General features: G+C 41.2%; 1 protein-coding gene and 1 pseudogene across 17 annotated transcripts in view; one reads left to right on the top strand and one right to left on the bottom strand.

Moving 5' to 3' along the window:
* Window positions 1–26,765, top strand: part of Fhod3 (formin homology 2 domain containing 3) — a 428,888-nt gene that overhangs the window by 226,735 nt on the left and 175,388 nt on the right. For all 17 annotated transcript variants that reach the window (XM_078030172.1, XM_078030166.1, XM_078030162.1 and 14 more), the window contains exon 6: window positions 16,347–16,441. In XM_078030172.1, the coding sequence (XP_077886298.1) occupies window positions 16,347–16,441 (95 nt within the window). The remainder of the gene's footprint in view (window positions 1–16,346; window positions 16,442–26,765) is intronic.
* Window positions 10,302–10,419, bottom strand: LOC120886744 (small nucleolar RNA U13; annotated as a pseudogene).

The raw sequence follows: 26,765 nt of genomic DNA, 5'->3' as shown, positions 1-26,765 counted from the left end.
AAGCACCATAAATTCCACTATTAATTAGACCAACTGATACTGAGAAAATCTGGAACCTTCCAGATTTATCTGTAACTGTCTTAGTTACCTAGCATTAGGAGAGTCTTGTAGAATGTCAATGTTTATTTTGGCACCTTTCATGAATGACTGCTGATGCAGGAAGTCACTGCATAATGAGGCCCTTGGAATTTGCCTGCTTGGGCCCACCTTGGGCTGAATTCCTCTTGGCTACATCATAGTCGAGCTGCAGCTCTTCCTGCCAGTGTCTATGTTCATGTTCAGATCCTGTGCTTGGCTAAGCTGCCAGTCTGCCTTCTCTGACAGGCTGTCCTCCTGTGACTAGTGTGTTCACATGGTGGGAAGAATCACCTGGCTACAACCAATGGGCTCCTCTTCACCTATTGTTAAACACTGTCTTCTCTCTTCTGATCTCAGACCATAGTCGGTCATCACTTCCTAATATTCCTCCATGATTTCTTGGAAGATTCTGCAAAAATTTGTTGTTTTTTCAGGGCCGGGTGATTTTGGAAAGTCTGGTTTCAAAGACCTCCAGGCTTCGGTTACCTTACTATCTACGATAGGGCCATCTCAAACCCACTACTCAACATTGTTCTTTGTTCTCTGAGGACCCCTTATTCTGCCACAGCATCATCTGGCTCAGCAAGAGAAGGAAGGAGGGTAAGATGAGTGACGGCACATGGTGTGACATCAATCCCTTCTCCACTGGGAAGAAAGCTGTTAAAATAGGTCCCTTGACTTTCCTCTGGCCTCCTTTCTAATGGGCTGCCATTGGCATGTGATTATTACTAACTAAATACGACTCATTTGTAGTGCCTACCCATACTTGCTCCCCAGAGTCCCTCTATTGTATTTTAGCAACTTACCTGGGTACAACATACATTTTACTCCCGTTGTCAGGCCTGAGCTCTCCCTAAGAAATGCATGTGTGTTGGTTATCCTTATGGTTTTATTCTTATCCAAGAGGACTTGAGGTTGAGGAATTAGCATGGTTAGTAGATGATACTCTGAAGTGATTGTTGTTAAAATGCTTTTCTTTTACAAATTGTGTAAAACGAAGGACCATGTGGACTCACTGCTAGGGCCCCTTCCCAGACCTGATGTGTGGGAAGGAAGGACTTGGAGGTGTAACACTGTCCCACAGTATGAATTACAGTGTATTAACCACCGAGGGGGATGCACCCTGGAGCCCTTGCCTCTCAATGGCATGTGCACAAGCACGGGGCGAGAGGGATATTTTTCAAAGTATTTTGAATCTTTCTGGGCAACCTAAAATCGCACTCCACACTTTACCCCCTTGCTAGTCTGTTTTTTTGGACGTGGTCCATTCCACTGTGCCTTTGAGCAGCCAGAGTGAGTGTGCCCCATCTTGGCTAAATAGATTAGCATAAAGGGAGTACATGTTGCTCAAACTCTTAAGATCTCTGCCTTTTATCTGAAGGTACTTTGGGCTGAACGAGAGCCCAAAGCTTACCTTATAAGTCGGGGCTTGTTGGAAAGATGGTTGCAGGTCTCTGGAATAAGAGCTGTGGAGGGTGTTGGTACAGAGTATCCGTGGCTGGAAACCAGGTGAGGAAAGTGCCCTTAATGATGGGGAACTGTCCACTTAGTAGGTGTACAGTAGTTCACCCATGACTGCTTAAGCTTCCATGAAACTGATACATATATATTTCGAACTCTCATTTGACTGTCATTGCAGTTCCTTGAGAAATATCTCCATGTGTGCTGGTTGGTGTTTACTGAGGAGGAATTTGAAGCCCCAGAGGTTAAACCGTGGGCTCACAGTTGCTTGTTGAGTAGAAACAATGCCAGGTGGCCTCAACCCCGAGTTCCTTTGGCTTGAGAGCCCAGACTTGCAACACCTCCCTGGCCCGCCTCCTGCTTCTCCCCTCAGGCCCGTCACAGAGCATGGGGTTCTGTCAGTCTTCACTCCTGACTGATGCAGTGTTCGGTATGGTACGTTTGGCCAAGGTGGTTCCTGCCAGATGGGCCTAGCAGAGTGGAGTCTGGCGTGTCACAAACGCCGGGGACAATTCGCATGAGTGCATGCGTATGGTGGTCTTAAAAGCTAAGCATTTGGGCCAAATGGAGGGCAATACTCTTCACAAATAGATGCATACTGGGCTGAAAAGTTTTGCTGCAGGCCTCTTCAATCTTTTCAGTTAAAAACTTTTTTTTTTAAAGTCACTGCGAAGCATGTGTTTTTCAGTTTAAGAAATTACGGGTCACAAGGCAGTATTGGTCAACTTTCCCCCATTATCTACCTAAGAAACTTCTAATTACCCTGTACTCTCGGCTTCCATGAAATTTGAATTCTGCCTGTACACTGTATACTTACGTGCTATACTTCTGTGAAGACCATGAACTTTTGTAATATTTATTCTGTTTCTGCTCCCAAGAACCAGTGTTATTTCTTGCTCCTGTAGGAAATCCGTGGTCTACAGTATTTAGTTTCAGTAGAGGACATGAGAAATGCTTGTATATTTTTAGAAATAAAAACAAAATACTAATCACTGACAGCCTGTAATGACTATTAGGATGGCAAAACAATTCATGTCTAATGAGCATGTAATTATAACTGCCAGGAAATAGCTATTAAATAAATGGAATCTACTGCGTTGGCCAAGGAGACGGGATGGGTGGTGGCAAGCAGCCTTGAACGCATGGCTTTATTGCCTGGGTCCGTCTGCAAGGGCTGCACAGGGCTTGAATTTATTTGCATACAAGGTGACACCCCCGGAACTATTAGTGCCTACGTCCAGGTCAGAAAGCCATGCCACCTGCATCTGGAAATCTTGTCTGTCTTGCTGTTATGAATTCTGTGGTGGGACTTACGCCATTTGTTTTTAGCCGAGGAGTATTTTTTTGGTAAGTCTTTGACTTTTTATTATTGAGGTAAATACATATCATTAAACCATTTCAACCACTTTAAATTGTGTAATTCAATGGTATTAGTTACCTGTGCCGCCACCACCATTGTCAAAACTTTCATCACCTCCAATTCTCTACCCATTAGGCTGATGTAGCATAGAAGGGGCTGGAGATGGATACCTGAGGAATTACCAGGAAGCAGGTTTATTGGCTGTAGCCAGTTCAGAGGGGCTTTCATTTAATAAACTGAACTGGTTATAGCCAATAAACCCAACACTAGCTTCCTAAGCTGGGGGCTGTGGGTTTGAGTCCCATCTGGGTCACCAAACGGTGTCCTGACAAGAGGAGGAACATAGATGTTACAAGTATGGTGGGGGGTTCTCCTTAATAATGGTAAGGGTTTTCTGAGGAGGGAGTCTCTAGGCTACTTCAAGGCAATTACTCCCCGGTCTCTCTCCCCCTCAACCCCCTCTTAAGTTGCCCAAACTAGATATTTCACAAAAGTGCCATCATTATTTGCTCTTTGTGTTGGTTTACTCCACTAGGCATAATGTTTCCTCAAAGGTCATCCATGTTGTAGCATGTATCTGATTTTTAAATGTATCCTTTAATGGATCCATATCTATTAATGTATTTGTATATGTTTCAATATTGGAAGGCAAATAATGGTGTGCATAATCAACCCAGATTTGTCACTTTTTTCTCTTCAAAAGGAGATCTCATTTTTCCATCTTTTGTGAGCATCTACACTCCAGAGCTGACAGATAACTGAATATGGTCAAAAATACATGCTTTGCCCCTTTTTGATGATGTCTCCTATTTTGTGTATCTCATGATCTACAAAAATAACATTAAACTACATTAAGCGAGCTATAACACAAGGAATTTAGATTTAAATGGTAGGCAAATGACTACAGTGGATCTTCATTTTTAGAAAATCTCATTGTACAGATCTACAGTGAAAGTCCTCTAAGAAACTAAAATTCTTGTAGACGTTACTATATTATAGTATATGAGAATTGTAACATAATTAAGAGTTGAAATTTAAAACTGTATAAACACTTGCAGCTGTATGCCTTTGTAAACATATGTGGGAATCATTTCCAGCAGCTGGGAGTTTCTGAGGTTGAGGGTCAGGGCAGGACAGGCTGGGCTGAATGGGAACAGGGCCGCCTATAGGTCCTTATGCCCAGTTGTCTGCCTTGTTGGTGGATGTGAAAGAGAGTTATCAGGATGTAGGAAATTGGGTATTGGGGCAGGTGGTGGGGCGTGTGTTTGCTTCTGGTTTTAGGTAGAGGCAGGTGCTGCTGCCTGACAGACACGCATGGAATTTAACTTTATCCGTTTCAGTTCCCAATACCATGTCTTTCCTTCCTTCTCCCTTGGTATGTGATTTTTATTTTAAATAATTCCCAAAAGCATATTTCTGACTTTTATAGGGTTTTGATTTATAGTATATTAAGGAAGATTTGTAGAGTCATCTGGGAAGCCTGGGATGGCAGGCAGAAACAACTAGTAGAAGTGCGCCCTCTAGTGCCAGTCACTCCACAGTGCATACCCACAGGGGCCTTGGAATAATGTTAGGAAACGTGGAACTTGGGAGCTGGGAAGCTTTGGAGATCTTTAGGTTAAATCTCTATAATTCTCAAACGATAACTACCATAACGGCATCAACGAGCACTGCCTGAGAGTCAGCCTTGTGCTGTGAGCATATGCAATCTCACCTTACCGCAACAACATAGGGTCAGGTTTGGATTTGTCTACTTAACAAACGCATAAGCTTTGGGTCCAGAGCCTGGGTATCCTGTGCTTTTTAGAAGCAGGAAATGGTGAGGGCATTTTAAGAGCCAGTATGCCCAAAGTGTCCCTGGGTTTGAGTCCTGTGAGTTCTGCTTGATGCTGTACTATTCTGAAAGGAGAAATGAGAGGAACTGTTTGTATTGAGTCCTGGATGGTCACCTGTCTTCTGCCAGCTAAGTGCACCCCATCCTGAAAGATACTTCTCTTATCTTCCTCTGCCTCCACAAAAATCTTAATTACTTGGACTCATAGCATCCATGGGCTTCCCTGGATTAAGGTATTTATGAGCTCCTTCCCATGTGTTTGGGCTTAATTATTCTCTGTAAACCTCACATGCCCTGTGCCTGTCACCCAACAGGCAGTAATGCCATCCAGGGGTGGATGCCCTGTGTCATTCCTCCAGCATGGACCCTCCCTAGTAGGAGGAGCCGTATCTCCCAGGGTCACTGGTCAAGTCATTATCTTACTCAGGATGTCATACTGGGTCTCTGTGGGAAAAGCACATGAGGGTGAGTAAAGCCACTCTGGCTGCTACTGACCCTGCAGAGTCCGTTTCTGGTTCATTTCATCTCTAGTTCTGACTTGCTGTGGGGAGGCTGTGAGCTTCCACTGGTATTTCATCGGATGGAAGTCCTGGAATATCACTATACAACAGATAATTAAAAACTATTTTTCTTTCCATAGAGAAATTAAGAGTCTGCCAAAAATTAGTAGAGGCTCAAAACCTGCTAATGTATTAAAATTGTCTTTATTCCTTTGGTTTCTCCGTATCTAAAGAATGGCGGGTGGGGGGGGGTTGTGGAATGAGAAAGACTAAGAGGCTGGGCCATATTGGTCTCACCAAGGTCATCACAGCCTAGAATAATGAGGCCATTCCTGTTCTGGTGACCAGATAGCAGCGCCCTTGTTTAAACATGGAAAGAAGGTGAATAAATAGTTCAGAAGGAAATGGGTTTTCTGTATGGCATTAGATGGGAGAAGAGGCAAAGCACTTGACCGCAGAGCATCCTTATGGGAAGGAAAGTTGAGAAAATCCACATCAGTGATACTAATTGAGGCCCCTCACACCCCTAGAGTTAATGATTAGCTTAAAAGTATTAAGTGAGAATCTTGGTCCTGAATTTAAATTTAATGTTGGACTTTTTTTTTTTTTGCATTGAGATGGGCATTTAATGATGTGTTTTTCTAACAATGCTTTAGGAAATTTGTGTTACAAATACTGCTTAATGTCAACAGGGAACTCAAAACTTTGACACCTTGTTGGAGCTCTTTGTGCTGATTAAATTCTTGTCTCCAGCCTAGAATTGGCAGCATATTCTCCTTAATTTTCATGCAGTCATGGGTGTTGAAAGAGTATTTCTTTGACAGTTGCCCTTGGGGAAGACTGAGCCAGCACTTGTTATTTAGGGCAGACAATTAAGAGGAAGGAAAAAAATAATGTGGAGTCCAAGGTCATCATTTAGTTCCAAGAATGTCAACATTATCAATATGTTTACAGTATTTAGGTGTGGGTTGGGGGCTTTGGTGAATAATGGAAAGTAGAGATCAGCAAATCCATTTCAGTGTTATCAGACCATTAAAACTCAGTTGTCTTAGTTGAAATCCCATCTTCTAGATGAAATAACTCTTCCCAAAAGAAAAAGTGTGAGTGGGGTGGGGGTGGGGGTGGGGGGGCGGTTGTAGAATTTTCTCCCCTCTGTGGAGGTTTTTTTGACAACATACAGCAAGAATTTTTACGTCAGAGACCCTACTCAGTTCTAACTCAAGAAAGCATCGTGCCATCTTGGTGTTTAGTGTGGCCCTCCAGGAAGGACTGTATCCAACAGCATAATGGCATCCCTGTCTTCATTCCCAACAGGCAGGGTCACGGGTCATCCCACTAAAGCGAATCCTCAGTGACCACTGATATATTTCTTTGTCACAGAATATTGTCCTTGTGATGAGGGAAATTTATTTTTTCATAGGATTTATCTATTTTTTTCTGTACTTCTGTTAAATAGGAGTTACTTCCAGACACATTTTCAAATGGTAATGTTTCAGTGGCTCTGGGACAGTCTGTCACCAAATCAGTTTTGCCCACTAGGTGGTGTGTCACTGAAGTAATGGGTTTCGTTAGTTTATTTGCAAGACGGCCAAAAGTCGGAGCCTCAGGTCTCAACTTCACCTTCCCAATGTTGGGATTTGGGGGAATTTGTGGAATTAAAAAAAAAAAAAAGCTTAGAAAGATAATCAGATCAAAAAAATGAAATAGTAATCTGCTCATGCATAATCGAACATAATGGTCCTTAACAAGTTGGATGTTAAGGAAATGGCAGCATTTGTGTGTGTGTGTGTGGGGGGGGGGGTTCGGGCCTTCTGATGTCAAAAGGTCACCCATTGGACACTGCACAGGCCCAAGTGAATGGTTGGTGGCTTCAAGCAGTTTGAGATAAGAATGAACTGAGTTCCTGAAGGAACTTCTAGATGACCTTGTCATCGTAATTCTCTACTGGAGGTGTCGCCTACAGCAAGGTGAACAGGAGTGTACTGCTTACCCCCCTGACCACTAAGATTGGGGATAAAAGCAAGCAGATAAAGGCAAGGGAAGCTCGAGTTTATCCAGACTACTCCTTGGTTTCAAGTCTTCTGTTCATTCTCTTTTCCAAAAGCAGTATCAAGAGTGGGAAGAGCACAGAGGCAAACCAAAACACTCGGGCTTCCCCAAGAGGAATCTTTTGATCGTGGTAGAACTAGTCTCATACAAGTGGATGCTTCCTTTAAAAACATGAAAAGGGCTGGCTTACAAGCAAAACTTGTAATATATATCCGCAGTTATTAAAATGCTCTAATAAAATGTCATTAAAAATACATCCATCCCCTACCTCCTTGGGAAGGTGTTGCAGTGTTTGAATCTCTGCCCATTCCCAGATCCCAGATCTGTCATAGGATGGGAGGAAAGATGGGACAGGAGGCTGATTAAATCTAGACAATAAGGCAGTGATCTTTAATAGCTCTTTATTTAACAAACCAGATGGTTCTGCCAACAAGAGATTGCCTGTCAACTTTTTCCATGGCATTTTTGGTGTCTTTGGCTGAGGAGAAGGACATGAACAAGCAAGCACACAATGAACTTGGGATTCTATTCTTGGGCCTCCAATGTACAAGAAACTCTTCTTAAAAAAAAAAAAAATCCATGCTGACTCTAGTTTGTAGAATGAATGTATTTTATATATGCTTGATATGAATCCAAGGAATGTGAAACTAATTGAAAATGGACAGACTTGAAATCAAAGCCCTGAGATGGCAGCACAAGGCTTGGAGAAATGGGCCTTGGATGGTCTAGGCAAGAAGCTGGAAGGTCTGGCAGGCTGGTAAGAGGCAGGAGGAGCCCAGGGCCCTTCCTGAGATGAGAGGAAGCAGCCCTGTATACCTGGTATGTCTAATGCTGAGGAACATTGAGTGGTAGGAATAGCTATTACAGGTTGGAAAAAGGGCGGAGGTCAAAGGTTAGAGTTCTTGGGACCAGCAGTTTCCATAATCCAGGAGTGATGCTGGAAGCTAGACGTGCAGCAATACTGGAAGGAAGAGGGCTTTCAAAAAGAAGGGGGAGGCAGAGACAGAGGGAGGAATCAGAGGCTTAGACAGAACTCATGGTGGACCCCAGGCTACCATCCACATCATGGCTGAGGTGGCTGTTATAAAGTGAGAGCAGAAAAAAGTTCTGATTCTGGCTATGATGGTGTAAGGACACGTGACTGTCATTCCCACTGAATCTAGCTATAAAACCTGGAGAAAAAGGCACGGAGGGCTTGGAAGAGTCAATGGTGGTAAACAGTCTGGGGGAGAAGATTAGAACTTGAAATGGCATTGAACAGATGGTGCTTCTCACATACGCATCTGGCGTTCTTGGTCTGGACTCACGTTGGTCCCAAACCCCAAAGTGGGCATTGGTGTGGGCAGAGTTCCAGAAGCCTTCAGCCTCTATTTTGAGTAGTAGACCCCCAGATGGCATGTTCTATTTTCTGTTCCCTGGGACCCCACTCCCAAGGTGATACCTGCTGTGGGAACAGGGAGGGCCTGTGGCTACCTAAAACAGAGTAGCAGGGTGCAAATTGGAATGGGAGGAACCACGGTCGCAAGAGGCCTGAAGTGAACTCTGGTTATATACTTTTTTCTTCCTTGTTCTGCTTGTCCCCGGATGTGTATGCAGTCATAGAAAGCAAGTGGCTGAGTGCATGAAATAGTGCCCTAGCTCTCTGGCTGAAAAACTAGAAGGGAGAACCTGAGGAAATCTCTAAAACTGTCAGGAAGAAAATGGAGGAGGAGGAGTAGTTCAGGAACCTGACCCTGAGAGTTCTGTGGAGTCTCTGGGCTTACCACAAGCTGTCGAAGCATGAATCTGCTCCAGGCAGCACACCAAAGCCTCTGAGAACCAAACAAGGTAGACCACTGCCCGAGTCCCAGGCTGTCCTTGGTACTCTTACAGGACTGATCCGAATGGTTCAGAAAAGGCTTTGAAAGCTGAACGGATATTGGATCCACAGACCATGAAAGGAAGGTGGGCCAGGATTGGAGGCTCAAAAGGCATCAGGTTAATTGCCTGGTTAAACAAAAATGCCAACATTTTCTGTAATATTTAAACAAAAGCCAGAGTTTCATAACATAATCTTCAAAATATCTAGGATATAAGCCAAAATTACTTGGCGCACAATAAGCTAGGAAAATCTCAACTTGCATGGGAAAGACAGATCAACAGACCCCAGTGCCAAGGTGATACAGGCACTGGACTTGTCGAAGTATTTAAAGCAGCTATTATAAAAGTGCTTTGGAAAGTAAGGGTGAACCTGTTGAAACAAATGGAAAATCCCAACGAAGAAATAGAAGACTAAAGAGACCTGATGAAAGTTACAAGTGAAAAATATAACTAATAAAATACAGGGAGCTCACTGGATATGCCTGGTAGCAGATTGGAAATTACAGAACTCGATTCAAACACATCAATAATTATATTAAATAAAACTGTCTAATACAGTTATTAGAATGGATAAATGGAATAAGACCCAACTAAATGCCTACATGAAATGCACCTTGAGGATGCTAGTTGGAAAGCAAAAGGATGTAGAAATCATGCAGACACTTAAGAAAGCTCAAGTGGCTATACTAATGAAGTACACTTTAGAGCGCAAAAAGAGGAAGATAGACAAAGACACCATAAATGACAAGAGGGTTAGATCACCCAGACAACTAGAGCTTTAAAATACATGAAGCAAAATGACCTCAAACAGAAAAATCCTGTTATGGAAGAGACTCCAACACTTTTGGTGATCAATAGAATTGATAGACTGAAAATCAGCAAAGTTTTGGAGGAGCTGAACAGCACCATTAACCAACTAGTTCTGATGTTTTTTTAAACCACTCCACTCAGCCACAAAACAATACATATTCTTGTCAAATATGCACATTCACCAAGATAGACCATATCCTGGGTCATAAAACAAACCATAACAAATTTAAAAGTGAAATCATATGATGTATTTTCTGACTCTAATGGAATTAAACTAAATCAATAACAGAAGAATAACAATATGTACAAACTTAGAATTTAACACTTCAGAATAACCTGTTAAAGAGGAATTCTCAAGGGAAATAGAAAATATATTTGCCACGTCTGATGGCGTAACAAGGTGTAGAGGAAGGCACATCTCACAATAGCATGAACTACCCAATCATCACACTGATGAACCGAAGGATATTTAGTACAAAATATCAAAATTTGAGATACAATGCACATAGGATAGTCCTAGAGCATCTCATGACTATATTAGAAAACTCTAGTCAATAATAAACATCTACCTTTAAGAAACCAGAGTAAGAAAAGTGTGAATGAGAAGGAAGGAAACATGATAAACATAAAATCTGAAAACCAAGAAATGATAGAAATCAATGGAACAAAAAACTGCATCTTTGGAAAGACGAATGATGAACAAGAATGACAAAGTGGGGACACTGGATTCCAACATTAGAAATGAAAGGAGCCTGGTGGCACACGCCTGTAATCCCAGCAGCTTGGGAGGCTGAGGCCGAGGATCTGAATTCAAAACCAGCGCTAAGCAATTCGGTGCTTAATACAAAACAAGGCTGGGGATGTGGCTCAATGGTTGAATTCCCCCGAGTTCAATCCTCTGCCTAAGAGATAGTCTACAAATATTAATAATAGAATAGTGTGAACAACTCTGAGCGTACAAAATTAATACCTTACATAAAAAGGACACATTCCTCAAGTGGGTCAGTTCCTTATAAACCACAAATGACCAAAACTCGCCCAAGATGAAATAGATAATGTGACCCAGCCCTATTATAACTACTACTAATTATAACTGCTAAAGAAATTTGCAATCAACCTTCCGAAAAAGTAATCTCCAGCCCCAGATGGTTTCCTGGCAAGTTCTACCAAACATTTAAAGGCAAAACTAATTTTATACAATCTCTTCCAGAAAATAGGAAGAAAAACTTTCCAACTCATTTTATGAGGCCAACATTACCATAATATGAAAACCAGACAAAGATGGGATACCACAGACCAATATTTGTCATGAACAAAGATGCAGGACTCCTTAACAAAATAGTAGCAAATCAAATCCAGCAATATATAAAAAGAGCAACATGCCATGGCCAAAGGGATGCAAGTCTTGTTCAGTATTTGAAATTGAATCGGTGTAACCCACCACTTTAACAGTCTGAAGGAAACCCACATCGTATCAGTTGATGAGTTTTGTCAAATGATTTTCCGGACTCAACAAACTCTTAGCAAACTAGAAATTGGAGGAAATTTTCTTACCTTGGTAAAATGTAGTTTAAAGAACCTACATCGAACCTTATACTAGTGAAAGACTAATGACTTCCCCCCATACTGGGAACAAAGCAAGCCCACCCCACTACTCCTATTCAACATTATACTCAGTCTTGACCACTGCAGTAAGGCACAGCAGCTGGTATAACTTGGAAAGGAAGAAACTGTTGTTGTTCACAAGACAATATTGTCTCTATAGAAAATGCAGTGGAATCCACAAAAACAAATCATTAAAACCTAAAACATCCAAGAATTAATAAAATTGCTAAAGGATCTGAGGCTAACACCAATTTTATTTCTTTATACTAATAAAAAAAACTGGGAATGGAAGTGTTTAAAACACGATTTACAGTAGCTCCAAAGAACATGAATTTAACAGAAAATGTTGTAGAATTGTAATTAAAAATTAAACTAACAAAATAGGGAATCTAAATAGGCCTACTGGGTGTGTGAACTCAACATACAGCAAGAATGTCAGTTCTCCCAAAATTTACCTACACATAGTTCCAATATTTTCAGAAACACTTTTTGTTGATGCTAGAACTTATGTGAAAAGGCAAAATAACAAATAGCAATTTTGAAAAGCTGAGAGAAGTGGGAGGAATCACATTCCCGGTACTTCTGATAATGGGTCTTGCCTAGGGCCAAATAGACCAGTGGAACGGAAAGAGACCCAGGTAAACACAGCCAAGTGATTTTTGGCAAATTTGCAAAAGCAATTAGAGAAAGGAAGTCTCAACGGTGTTAGATAAATTGGACATCCATATTTTTTTAAAAAAAACAATTTTTGTACAAAGTATGAGGTTTAGATTATCTCAAACTGTATGATGTAGTTATGCAGAAAGTAAAACTCTAAATGTCTTACAAGAACACACAATTTTGGTGAGTTTGGGTTAGAAGAGTTATTGCATTGCATCTCATGGTGAACAGTTGAGTAAGGTCAGCTGTGAGGGCTGGAGGGCTCGCTCCCCAGCCTTGTGCCTTAAGGAAGTGTTCAAGACATGCTTCTGTTGGTGCAGGAGTGAAGTTGGATGGTAGTGAGGTAATATTTAACTTGAGGTTACCATTCATTGAGCACTTACAGTGGGTCAGGTACTGTTCTAACTGAATCCCTACAACATAGGTACCATAGAACTACTCATCTTTGAAATTGAGAAGTCGATGCACAGAAAAATCGATAATTATGCCAAGATTAAATTCCATGAGTGCAGAAAAACTCAGATCGTCAATTTTCATGGCTCCTATAACAGTCTGTTTTCAGGACGTCTATTTTTCCGTTGTGGGTTTTATTCTCAGTCCACCTGCAGGTTGCTGAATTTGCTGTTGAATCCTAGCACGATATTAACCCAATTGAGTCTATTCAGTGCCATCTTGTGTCTGGAGTGGATTTTGCAGGAAGGATTGCTTCAGCGTGAAGACTGGGTACGAGTGATGTAGCAGGCAAGCTTGGGTTTTGCATGTCAAAATTGGATGCCAAGTCAGTGTGATCAGGAACTTGAACTCGACATGAACTTTCTGGTACACACTTCTCGAGTGAGATCAGTTCGTATAGTTTTGGGGAAAATGAAATTGGTGGTTAGCTCTTCACTGGCCTTCTCCCTTCTGTAGTAATCTCCCAACTTCTAGACATTCATGCCCTAATAAACCTTGAGCAGTTAGATAGACATTTATTCCTGGCTTATCTGTTTTCAGGGTTGGTTCTCTCCATAGGCTGTACTTTCCAGAAACTTGAAGAGCCCATTTATCTTCCTGTGCCATTAAGTTGATATGTATGTATTAGAAAATGCTAAAATGTACTTCAAGATTGGCTTTTTCAACAGTGAAACTGAGAACTGGAAAAGGGCTGTGGGGCCAATTCCCCTTCCCTAGAGACTTGACCCTTTGATCTTGGGAGGAAAAGTGGGGAAAATGTGGGCAGGATGTGCTGAATCTCTCGGCTCCTCCATGAAGTTGGGGCTGCATCTCTCGAAGGAGGATGGATGGGGACGAGTCAAAGATTCTAAAAACAGCTGGGTGTGTTGGCACAAGCCTGTAATCCCAGTGGCTCAGGAGGCTGAGGCAGGAGGATCACAAGTTCACAGCCAGCCTCAGCAAAAGCGAGGCACTAAGCAATTCAGTGAGACCCTCTCTCTAAATAAAATACAACACAGGACTGGAGATGTGGCTCAGTGGCCAACTGTCCTGAGTTCAGTCCCTGGTACCCACTCCCTTCACCCCTGCCCCCCCCCAAAAAAAAATCTATGAAAACATCTCGCAACCTTACTCAATCTTATTTTTTCCTTTTACATATTGTTTATTTTCCTATTACAGAAGTGATTTTCATACTTGAATATAGGAAAACAGGAGTAGGAAAAAGTACATCCAAAGACCATATACTCAGTCTTAATGCTTAATATTTTATGAACTTTCCTGCTAGGTACAAGGATTTGAATGTTTAATTGAATTGATACACTTTTATACCTGCTTTTTAATTATTAAACATTTTATTGATTGGGGCATAGCTTTGAGTTCTGGAACCTGGCTGGTTGGTGTTTATTGATTTTGATTTTTTTTTAAAGCTAGTCATGTGCCAGTGATGGAGACTTGGTCACATTCCTTCACTTCTGTTTTTTTTCCCCCATCAAATAGGAGTACTAATAACCATTACAGACTATTAAAATAATAACATGCCTAAAATCTCCCTCTCAGAGCTTAGTACACAACACTAAATAACTGGTAATTTAAAAAAAAATTATAGCACAAAATATCCTACCAGGGTTTCTACTAGTTTGCCCTAACATCAGGGATATGAAGTTACTTATTTAACCTCTGAAGTCATTTCTCTTAAAGATATTTGCCAACTTCAGATGCTATTTCATAATTGTCTCAATTTGTGTTTCACTATAGCAAGAGTGAGTGACTTTATGTGTAAACCAGCTTACAAAATGATTTTTGCCTTCTATTGGCATTTAGTGTTTTCTTATCAGGTAATTTGAGCTATTAACACAAGAAATTAATCTTCTGTTATATTTGTTACATACATAATCTGGTATTACATTTTTATATCAATTTAATTTCTTGGTATGTTTAATCAAGGTGAGAAATAATTGTGATTTTTTAATAAATTTTTGCCTATATTAACAAATGACAATGTTATGTATTCATTTCCGACCATTCTAGCTCTTATTAATGACTTCTTATTTAACACTACATAATTTCAGATGAATTTATCATGGGCTTAAGTTACCATCACTTAAAAATATTCCTCATTTTAATAGGAATATGTCCAGTGTTTTACCACTAATTACAATGATTTTATTTCCAAATATATACTGTTGATTGTGTCAAGGTTATGTCAATCATCTAAAATTCTTTTTCGAGTTCATGTGTACAACATTTTCCAGAAGCATTGTTTGGTCATTTTCTCTATAGAATAATTCTCTAATGTCACAGGATTGTATAATTGATGCATACTCAGTATTCCGACTTGCCATTTTCAGTCAACACCATTTTACATTGTTTCCTACAACCTATGTGTAAACTTTCTATTGTATGTAATGCATTAAAAAGATTGAAAGAACTATCACCCTATTAAGAATTATCCTTAAGTTATGGAATTATGAATTTTCATCTTATTCATCTGTATTTTTCCAAATATCTAAAATGAGATGTCCTACTACCAGCAAAAGAAAAAAAAGTTGCCTAACAATATCAATGTTATATCAATTAAGGATGAAATATGATTTTTATCACATGACTTAAGGAAGCCTACTCATGTTGGGTGTAACTCTGTTCATTATCTGGAGTCCAAATTATTTTGATGCTAATGGAGCTGAAAAAATGGAATTAATGTTTAAAAAGCTGGCTTATAATTGTTACCCCCCCCTTTTTTTTTGATACCAGGGATCAAATTTAGGGGCATTTAATCACTGAGCCACATCCCCAGCCCTATTTTGTATTGTAGAGACAGGGTCTCACTGAGTTGCTTAGCACCTCGATAAGTTGCTGAGGCTGGCTTTGAACTTGTGATCCTCCTGCCTCGATCTCCCAAGCTGCTGGGGTTACAGGCATGCACCATTGTGTCCAGCTTGCATTCGCTTTTTGGAGAATGACAATATGTGAATTAAAAACTTAAGACTTGGTGGGTGCATGCCTGTAATCCCAGTGGCTGGAGAGGCTGAGAAGGATTAAAAGTCCAAAGTCGGTCTCAACAACCTAGTGAGACCATAAGCAATTTAGTGAGACCCTTCCTGAAAGAATAAAAGAAGGGCTGAGGATGTGGCTCAGTGGTTAATCATCTCTGGGTTCAATCCCCAGTAACACCCCCTCCCCGCCCCACCAAAGAAAAAGGAACTTTGTGTGTAACAAATGACTTTCCCATAACAGACATCAGAAAATCAGAAAAATCTTCAAAGGAAATTATAAATATTAAACGTGCACTTAGTTATTTAAGGGAATAAAATTGAATTAGCTTGGGATGGTCCTGTAGGACCTGCTGACCCAATCTGGGTCCTCTTGGCTCCAATGGAGGGTGCAGACACCATTGCATGCTATCTTTGTCTTGTCTGGGATACACAGAAGTACAGGAAAGTATGCATTTATTCATTAAGGTACACATAAATAACAATCACTGGATTTGATATCTTCATGTGTCTTCCACATGTAAGAAACAAACCTTTTATTTTGATTTAGCCAATACTTTCTCTCTGAAATGAGATTTAGCTAATTTCAAAGCTCAGTACTTATGAGATGTGGTTCCTAAGATACTGTGTACTTAAGTATGAAAATATCAATATTGTGATCGTTGTTTATATAAATGCCCATAATGTCTCCTTTTTTCTTTCTGTAGCTTTGGGCCAGATTATGTTGTACGTGGATGGGATGAACGGAGTAATAAACCACAATGAAACCATTCAGTGGCTATACACTCTTGTCGGCTCAAAGGTAAGAGAAAATTAAGGTTGAATATTGTTCGGTTTGCATACCATATGCCTTTCTTTTACCTTCTCTGAGATGGTTTGGAAAAATGAGATCCTGTCTCAGTATGAGGATTACTACTTTGCAGATTTAAAGTACACTTAAATTGCAAACAGTTTATGAAATTTCAGTTCATCTTCTTAAGCTGTAATCAAATGGATTTGGCATCTTTAGTTTTCAATATTACAACATAATACTATAGCTGTAGTATCTATATTCCTCCTGTATTTCATGTTCATTTCTGTTAAGATACTTACGTACCTCTTTATATGTTGTGCACATGTATATGCATGTCAATATGTGTACATGAAAGAATTTGAGATTGCCTCTCCCAACAATTATAAAACCAACCAACATTTATTAAAGATGTACCAGGCACTGTGCTAGGTGTCTTACAAGCATAATCTAACTTATTTCCTTGAGAATGATTTCACAAGGATTATGTCCTCATCTTGTAGTTGAGGAAATCACACTTGGTTATAAGAATCTAATCATTTTCCTTGGCATACACCTGCCCAGCTGTGGCTTTACTCGAGAGGTCCCCACACCCTGTGAAGTGCTGCCAGGAGGCAGATCCACCTCTTCACTCAGTGTGCCTGAAGCTAGGTGAAGGTCTGGCTTTGTCCCCTTTGGGTTCTGGTTGGTGGGGATGTTAATGACCTAGCTGGAGGGCGTTGGGAGAAGTGAGAAGAGTCCTGTCCTGGGCAGGTGTGTGGTGCAGCAAGGCTAGGGCAGGAGTGTGGGAGAGCTGGGAAGAGGGTTGAGCAGGGAGCATCTTGGGGGCCAGGTGTGGAATTTGAACAGGTTGCAGAACAAACATAATTTTCCTGGGTCCTTGGAGGGGCTGTGGTCAGCCCAGACCTTTTCTATCCCATGGTCACTGCCCACCCTGACTTAGGCATGACTATGGACGCTGGTTGAACCACATTCTCAGGTCTTGCTTATGTTATTTGCTTCTTGGGGACTCTACTGTCCCCAGGATCACTCAGCTATGACTGATTAGTGTGTGGCCAGCATGGTTCTTGTCTTGGGCAATACGTTTACTTTCAGGCTTCCAGGCTCCTGGCAATGGTGCCCTCATGTGGCAGGATAGCTTGTTCCCTGTGCATGCCTCCTGGGTCCCAGGGCCTCGATTTTTTTTTTAAATTTTTTTTCTCCATTTTCCTTACTCTATATTATTGAGAATTTTTTTTTTCCTGTTTCACAGTAGAAAAACCTATGGTTTCTCTCGGGAGATTGAAAATATGCCCTCCCTTTTCTTTTTTGACTTTTTTCCTATGGAAAATGGAAATGACTCTATTTTGAAACTGATACAGTTGACCTTGGGAGGCTAGTGGAATGTTGAGGCTACTGGGGTGACTTAGCCAGGTGGAGGGAAGATGAGTATCCGATATCCGGTTTCGGTGTTTTCCGTGTGTCTGTTGGGAGCCCTTTCCAACTTGCATGTTCATTGGTCCCTCTCTAAAGCTCCCTGAAATGTCTTGAGGACCCTAAAAGCTAGTGAGATGGGAGGAAATTTTACAATAAAAATTGATTTGGGGGGTACATGTGACAACAGAATTAATGAATCTGTATAACTTTATTATAGCTTATCATGGCTATAATCAACTCCAACAACCAGTCCTGGTCCTAAAAGGTCATAAAACCTAGTATACTTACAGTAGCAAAGTGAGACTCTTATTACATTTCCAGGAAGGAAATAGAATGAGGGCAAGATTGGGGTGGTGGGGTAGTGGGGTGTGAACAGGGAAGAGAATCAGTCTGGGCAGAGAGAAGATAGAGGGTGCCATGATCTGAGTGTGTCCCCCAAGCCATGTGCTAGAAAGTTGATCTCGATGTACCAGTATTGGGAGGTGTAGCTTTTGGGGAGGTGTTGAGGTATCGAGGCTCTACCCTCACCAATGGATTAACGCTGTGCGAGAAGAGTTTGAGAGAGGTCTCATGCTCTTCTCCTTTCCTGCCACGTGAGGACACGGCCTTCCGCCCTTCTGGAAGATGCAGTAACAGGGTGACATCTTGGAAGTAGAGGGACTAGGTCCTCACCAAGCTAGCACCTTGGTCTTGGATTTCCCAGCCTCCTTAACTGTAAGAAATAAAACTGTTCTTGACAAACTACCTAGTTACAGGTATTTTGTTATAGCAGCACAAATGGAGTAAGAGAATAAAGCACAATGATGGGAAGAGAAGTGAGAGAAGGTGACAACGGGGAGGAAAAAGGAGATGAGTAAAAAAGAACAGTGGTAATGAACACCTCTTGGCACCCAGCCTGTGGTGTTGCAACAACTAGGGGGCAATTGTTCTTTGACATCATGTTGTAGGGAAAATAACTGAAACAATACATAGAAAAATCTTCACTGCATTTCTAAATAACATGGAGAAATCATTGGAAAGCCTCAAAAGATGAGTTTGGGGGAATCGTGCTTTCCCTGCAAGGCACACTTAGTGTGTGCTTACTCTCTGGTTCCCCAGGGCTGCTTCCCCACCCAGCTGCGGAGCACTGGACCAGCAGGGACTTCTGCCTCCATCTTTAATCTTTCCGAAGGCAGGTTCATAATAGTCACGGGTTCTTGACACCATGAGAACAGGAAAACAGCCAAGAGCCAGCCTGTGCCTTGGGGCTCACAGTGCTATTAGACAGAAGGACCCTGGTGACACCCACAGCTCGTGTCCTGCTCACTCATGGTGATGTCAGACAAAAGTCTTGCATGATCCTGCAGGGTATGCTCAGTTCCAGGCCAGTAGCTGAAATTCAACAACAGCAGTATCCATCAAATTTATTCTCTGGATATTTCTAATGAAATCCCCTCTTTACAAAACCAGAGCACTATCTGCAGGGACTTCTCCCCACACCACTCTGCATAGTGAAGCATCTGAAAGCAGTAGCTGCACCAAGACCTTAGGTTTTGAGAACAAAGTCTGTCCCCTCTCTAAATGTGTAAACTGGGGAGAATCAGCTGCAAAAGATCTTCCCAGCTCAAGTTGAGTTAAATCTAGTGAAGCCTGGGTACCAGCATTTTCCTTTGACAGAGTCAAATTCTCCCTCACCTGAGAGCTTTGCTCTGATGTCCTCTCTTTGCCTTAAACAGGCACAGAACTGATAAAGTAGTGGGTTAGAAAGACCTTGTCATTGTTCTCATAATTCTTCATTTTCCTTCCATGAAAGGCAACAAGATGTGATTTTGCAGCCTGCCAGAGGGTCATTATGCAATGCATATTTGCAGATATTTGAAACTCATAGCCAGAGAAAATGAGGCAGTTGAAGCCAAATAATGACTTTTTAAAAGAAGTGTTTTCAATAGTTTCTTTTTATTTATAAGAGCCCATCTTTAAACTTGCCAGTGAGAGGTGAGAGGCAGATGCCCGTCCCATGACTGGTCACGGGGTGTGGGTTTTTTCTCTTCATACATCTGGAATTCTAATTAATTGAGGTAAGATGATTCACTATGTACAGCTTGGCCTTTCCTCACCCTAACTCAGTCTCTGGCCCACTGGGGTGGCTGCAGGGGCTTCATGACTAGCAAACCCTCACCTCTTTCCCAGTTCTCAGGGATACTTCTGATGCTTGCCTGCTCTGTATCCGATTCCTTCAGCTGTGCCCCAGGTTGCTGACCACACAGATCTCCAAACTTACTATGTACTGGTATGGAGGTGGCCAGGCTTCCCTCCTCCTGCATAGTCCCTGCTATTGAACCTGAGTTGCGGGAGTCCTGGCCACAGTGCCTCTATGTCTCAATGCTTGCTCCTTGGAGCTGTTGCTGAAAGTTTCCTATTGGGACAGTAGGACAAAGAAGTGATGTGGCATGTAAAATGGGGGGGGGGGGGTAGAGGAAGGAGAGATAGGCAGACTTGGGGATGGGGCAGTGTCACAACTGTGAGGTGACAGTGCCTGGTTCAGAGCTGAGCAGGAACAGGGAATGTTAGAACTGTGACATCTTGAGGAAGTGGGTTTCTGGATGTAGAAAAATGAGAGCAAGTCGGCTCTGGGAAGCCGGGAGATGGCACTACCCCTGACAGGAGTGCAGACACTGGAAATTGGGATTCATTGGCATATTTGAACGCAGTTTAGAGATGAAGGAAATGCCCCTGAGGGGAACTCAGCAGGTGCCTTGTGCTGCCTATGCTCCAGGAAATAATGGCTGATCAAGGGGAAGCGTCTGAGAGCCCTGTGGTCTGCTGTCTGTTTTGGTGAGAACCACCGAAGATTTGTAGTATGATATAACAGAATCCTAACCTTGAAGAGATGAAGTCACGTTAAAGATCCTCCTGACATCACATTCTTGATACCACTACAAGCAGAAAGGGAGTGTTGTCTCCCTAGGTGAACCAGCCATTATTGGACTCTGGAATTGGTGAAAAGTTGCCTTTTGGGGAAGCATCTTTTCTGCTGTCAACCAATTACCTGTGCTTTGCTTTGCTAGAGCAGCACACCTGGACTTCTCAGACTATCTAGCACTGGAAGGCATTTATCTTGTAGCTCTGTTCAAACTGCATTCATGGTTTCTATGCATGTCCCTGGGGACCTGTTTTTTTCCATTTTCTCATCATACTGGTGATGAGCTTTTCTGTGTATCCAACAGAAAGACTGTGTAATATGCTGGCCTCTTGGGATAGAAGACACTTTTCTTACATAAATTCCACTCCTTCCTTGTGTGTCTCGACTGCAGTCCTGGGCGCTGTCTCAAACTGAACAGACAATCCACTAAACCTCCAAGAATTTTTTTCCCCATACAACTAGGTCTGCCAGTTTTTTCCTGTTCATGTCTGTGATTGATTTATATCTAAATACAGAGCTTTGCATTGTTTCCCCTCATTGATCAGACCCAGAGGTCCAGCCTCAAGTTGATGAATCTTGCTTATTAACAGTTGGTGCTAGTGTTTTTTAACACAAATTTAATAATCAAAACTTATCTCTCATAGATGGAGATGGGAAGTGGGACAGCAATAAGGCGTACATAAATTGCTGCACCCTGCATGTTGACAGAGATGGGTCAGGACACTTGGGGCCATCGTGCAGTCAGGGGGGGGAAATGTCCGACTCAACCACACAGCTACCTTTCTTTACTGGGCTCAAGTCTTTCCTAAAATCAAGATAAACTTCATCTGCAGTAATTGCTGGAGATTTGGGGCCCAATCCCCTATTATCTTTTGGATAGATCATCTCCCTTTTATGGATGAAAAGATAATCTATAAAATGGGAAAACTAGAGAAGAATAAAACAATGAACACTATTACCTAGCACTTGGTATCCAGTATTAGTAAGAATCTTCCTCACCTCCACCACAAATCCATTGACCTTCTAACTTAAAGATATGTGCAGTTTGCCGTGACCTGCTCATCTTGATACTACCAGTTCCTGGTGTTTTCCTTTATTAAGTTTTGTACCACAGATCAAACCCAGGAGTGCTTAACCATAGAGCCAATCCTCCAGAACCCCCCCACCCCCTGACACCTTTTGGGACATAGGATTTTGCTAAGTTGCTTAGGGCCTGAGTTGCTGAGGTGGGCTTTGAACTTTTGATCTTCCTGCCTCAACCTCTCTAAGTCTCTGGGATTATAGGTGTGCACAGCTAATACCCTGTAATATAACTTTTCCTTTTCTAACTGCCTGAGACATTCCTTCATAATTTCTCTAATTTGTTAGGTATCTTTGGGTTTAATAAGCTGTAGGATATGATTGTTTGGACTTCATCAGTTCTCTCCCTTTGGTATAGTTGTTATCTGCCTGACTTGGCTGTGCACCCACAGACCTGTACCCTGAGAGACTTTCTAGGTCTCATCCCTGCTTCTGACTTATCCAAGAGGGTCCCTGGACAGCAGCTGAGGGGTTGCCAGTTCCCTTGCATCTGCAGTTTTCCAGTCTTCATGTTTTCATGGTAATCTACTTTTGGTCTTTGGCAATTTGTTAACTATGAGTTTTTCTTGCTGCATTGTATGGTGGCTCCATCTTCCTCTCCTTCCCTGTCTCAGAGGCCATTGCTGGCATCCTTCCTACCTTTCCCTGCTGGAAGGACAAATGTCCCTCCTCAGACTTCAGGCCACTTGATTTTCTTACCACCCTAGCTCCATGAGCTAGATGAAGTCACATTAAAGATCCACCTGACATCACGAATCACGTTCTTGATACTACTATAGACAGAAAGGGAGTGCTGTGGTTTTTAAAAAGATTTTAATGATTATTCGGCTCTTTCTTGTTCAAGAGTGACATACTCTTTCCAGCTTTCTAAGTAGAAGTTCAATTTTGAACATTAAACTGTCAGTATATTTAATACTTTGAGATATCTACTCAATAAATTCTATATGGTCCAGCCAAAGGAAGTTACCAGAACATTAGTTCCTTGAATTGTACTATTGTTTTAAATCAATCCTGCGTACTTAATTTTGCATTTATTGCTTCCAAGTTACTGAAATTAATATGTATTTCATTAAAAGGAATTGGGTTAACACTAATTTTCATAATGGAACTGATCCTAGAATGAAAACCTAACTTATTGGTGTTATCTGTAAGTCTTTATTAAAAAGTACCACTGAAAAGTTTTTATTATTTTATGATTAGTATACTCGATGTAAAACTCTAGAAATACAAAGTTTTTTTTAATTTCTCAAATTTTAATGTTGAGTATTAATAAGTCCTGAACATTCATGTCTTAGACTATGTTTTTCCACAAAGGTATGTATCTCTCCAGGCCAATATTATAAAGAATACATACATTCTCCAAGAGTATTGCTTTCCATTCACAGGCTGCAATTCATTGTTACCTAGTAACTATCTCTTGTTAAGACCACAAAGACTTCAAATTGCAAATGACATTCATGAAGAAATATTTAATTATTTTTCTATGATCAACTGTCAAGGAATTGTTTCATCCATGCCTTCTCTATTTTTTTTCTTTTATTTTTTATTTTTTTTTATTGTTGGTCGTTCAAAACATTACATAGTTCTTAATACATCATATTTCACAGTTTGATTCAAGCGGGTTATGAACTCCCAACTTTACCCCGTATACAGATTGCTGTATCACATCAGTTACCCTTCCATTGATTGACATATTGCCTTTCTAGTGTCTGATGTATTCTGCTGTCTGTCCTATTCAAATAACCTAATCAATAAATGGGCCAAGGACCTGAACAGACACTTCTCAGAGGAGGACATACAATCAATCAATAAGTACATGAAGAAATGCTCACCATCGCTAGCAGTCAGAGAAATGCAAATCAAAACTACCCTAAGATACCATCTCACTCCAGTAAGATTGGCAGCCATTAGGAAGTCAAACAACAATAAGTGCTGGAGAGGATGCAGGGAAAAGGGCACTCTTGTTCATTGCTGGTGGGACTGCAAATTGGTGCAGCCAATTTGGAAAGCAGTATGGAGATTTCTTGGAAAGCTGGGAATGGAACCACCATTTGACCCAGCTATTCCCCTTCTTGGTCTATTCCCTAAAGACCTAATAAGAGCATGCTACAGGGACACTGCTACATCGATGTTCATAGCAGCACAATTCACGATAGCAAGATTATGGAATCAGCCTAGATGCCCTTCAATAGATGAATGGATTAAAAAAATGTGGCATTTATACACAAGGGAGTATTACTCTGCATTAAAAAATGACAAAATCATAGAATTTGGAGGGAAATGGATGGCATTAGAGCAGATTATGCTAAGTGAAGCTAGTCAATCTTTAAAAAACAAATACCAAATGACCCCTTTGATATAAGGGGAGTAAACAAGGACAGGGTAGGGACGAAGAACTTGAGAAGAAGATTTACATTAAACAGGGATGAGAGGTGGGAGGGAAAGGGAGTGAGAAGGGAAATTGCATGGAAATGGAAGGCGATCCTCAAGGTTATACAAAATGATATATAAGAGGAAAGGAGGGGTAAGACAAGATAATACAAATGGAAGAAATGATTTACAGTAGAAGGGGTAGAGAGAGAAAAGGTGAGGGGAGGGGAGGGGGGGATAGTAGAAATACAAAGTTTTAAAAAATACAAAAAGATTAACTTTTGGTAACTTTCTGATTTTTTCATTGAATCTTGCTTATACTATTAACTCTGTATTATAAGCATTTCCCTGTTATTAGGCATTAATTATCTGATAATATTCTACGTGGTGTTCTGTCATGAATGTGCTATTTTTCTTGTATTAAATAATCAAATCCTTTGATTCTTTATCATATTTAAAGAGCCTTGCATCTTATGTGATGAAAGTCTATTTTGTAGGTGTAGTTGTGCATTTTTTCCCTTTGTCAGCATTTTATTCAGTAGGGTTTTTAAACTCTGCAGGGTTTTAATGGTGCATGCTTGTGCTGTTGGTGTGAGAGCTATTATGGGTGCATGTCGCCCACTTCCTCTTTGGGGCTGTTCCTTTTCTGCTGTTCCTGGTGTTGACATGCAGAAAACTTACTCGATTTCCAAGATTCCCCCACTGGTGATCGTCTCAGTAAGAGAAATAAGTGGGGAAAGGAGGTTTCACAAGTCCTTGTTCTTGGAAGACAGTGCAGTGAGAGGCCAGAGGTTAGTCCAGCCCTTGATGGGGCAGAACACAAAGGCACCCACTATCTAGGGCAAGTTTTCAGTTTCTGCAGTGCACTCTGGAATGGTTGGCTTCAGGAAGTTGGTTGTAGCTCTTCACTCTCAAGAGGCTTCTGGATTAACCAGAACAGCATCTTGGCAAGTCACATTGATTCTGTCTCCATGTGGACAAGGAACAGCAGAGGGGATGGGACTTGGATGCTGCTTCTCACGGTATCCGGGGCCTAGCAGCTGAAGAAAGTACAAATGTGAGTTTCTAACATTTAGAATGAGGCAAAAACTCCGGAGCAGCCAGTGTGCTGCTCCTCTGAGGAGAGGGACACTATCCTCTTCTAGGAGAAGTGGGGGGCGGAGGCTTCCGTCAGGTAAGCTACAGTTGCCCTGCAGGCTCTGTTTTCCCTCTGCCAGTGCTGACAACCCCCTTTCCCATGGGCTTCTGCCTCTCTCCACCTGCCAGCCCTTCTCCACCCACTTCAAGGAGACTCCAGCGAGCTGGCTGCCAAACACTTCTAACAGCACCTTCACATACCTGAGGCTAGTTGTTGTCCACTGGCATGTTGCCAGAAAGTTCTTTAATGTTGATTATTACTTGAAAAATACTTGTTATATATCCCTAAGGCTTAAGTTTTGGTTAGAATCTCCATGGAATAATGGAAAGAATTAGATTGGTCTGATTTTTTTTTTCTTTGGCTTCTAGAAATTAGCTGTGTGATATTATGTATGACCTTCTAGAAGGTGAGTTTTGCACCTAAAACTGGGAATGCTGCTAGCTGGAAAGGTACCTAACCTTGCCAATTTTCCTCAAATACTCTAGCAAATCCTCTCAAGACATTCCTTAAGGCAGTGTTTTGGTGCAGGGGTTTTGGTGTTCCTTCATTAGCTATGAAAGAGTGGGTTAATATGTTACATTTTATTAACTGTCTTCACAATTACCTTGAGTATCCTAAGGGGAAGATGGAAAAGTGACTATTTTCTGGTTGTCATTTGGACTATCTTTTTAAGTGAACAAAACAACCCAGAATTCTTCCTCAATAAAAGGAAATATTAATTTGTAGCACTGTGTATTTTGTTAATTATTTTGGATAACAGATTGTATCTTCTGCAGGATTTCTTTTATACTATTTATATTAATTATTAAGAACGCAAGGGCTTCCCAGTCTCTCGCTTGGCAACTAGGCTCTTCACAGTCTGTTCCCTTTCTGCAAGTTGTCTGGAGTCAAAGCAGGTGGCCCTGGGTCTCTGAGGCCAGAGCACATGGATTTGGTACAGGCAATTGCTGTCTTAGCAGAACTGCCAACCCTGATCACAACTCTCCCTCCTGGATACTTGCAAGTCAAGGCCTAGAGTTCCATCCTTAGGTAATATGCTTGGATCTAGACTTTATTTATGATAAGATGTTGCATGCATTTTATTGGAGATTGAGAAGGGAGAGATTTGGACCAAGAGATTTCTGTTGGACTATTTGAGAGTTAATAATTATAAAGGCTTTTTTAAGGGTCTATTCCAAGCAATATGGCAATGGAATAAAAAGTTTAAGGAACTCTAATAGACATATACCTTAAGTGGATAGGATTATTTTTTACTTTTAAGCAGTGTACAACATTCTAAAATGCTGGTAAGCTTGTAAACAAAATGGCAAAGCTTTATAGATGAAGTTGTCTTACCAATTCCCAATTGTTTTAACAACCAGACTCCATTTATATAACATTCTGTCTTCATGAAAAACAAAACAAATAAAATCAAGCATGTTTTTCTAACC

Source organism: Ictidomys tridecemlineatus, chromosome 13 (genome assembly GCF_052094955.1).
Source record: "Ictidomys tridecemlineatus isolate mIctTri1 chromosome 13, mIctTri1.hap1, whole genome shotgun sequence".
Lineage (NCBI taxonomy): Eukaryota > Metazoa > Chordata > Mammalia > Rodentia > Sciuridae > Ictidomys > Ictidomys tridecemlineatus.
Note: the sequence above shows the minus strand (reverse complement) of the source record. Positions and strands in the feature narration are given on the sequence as shown.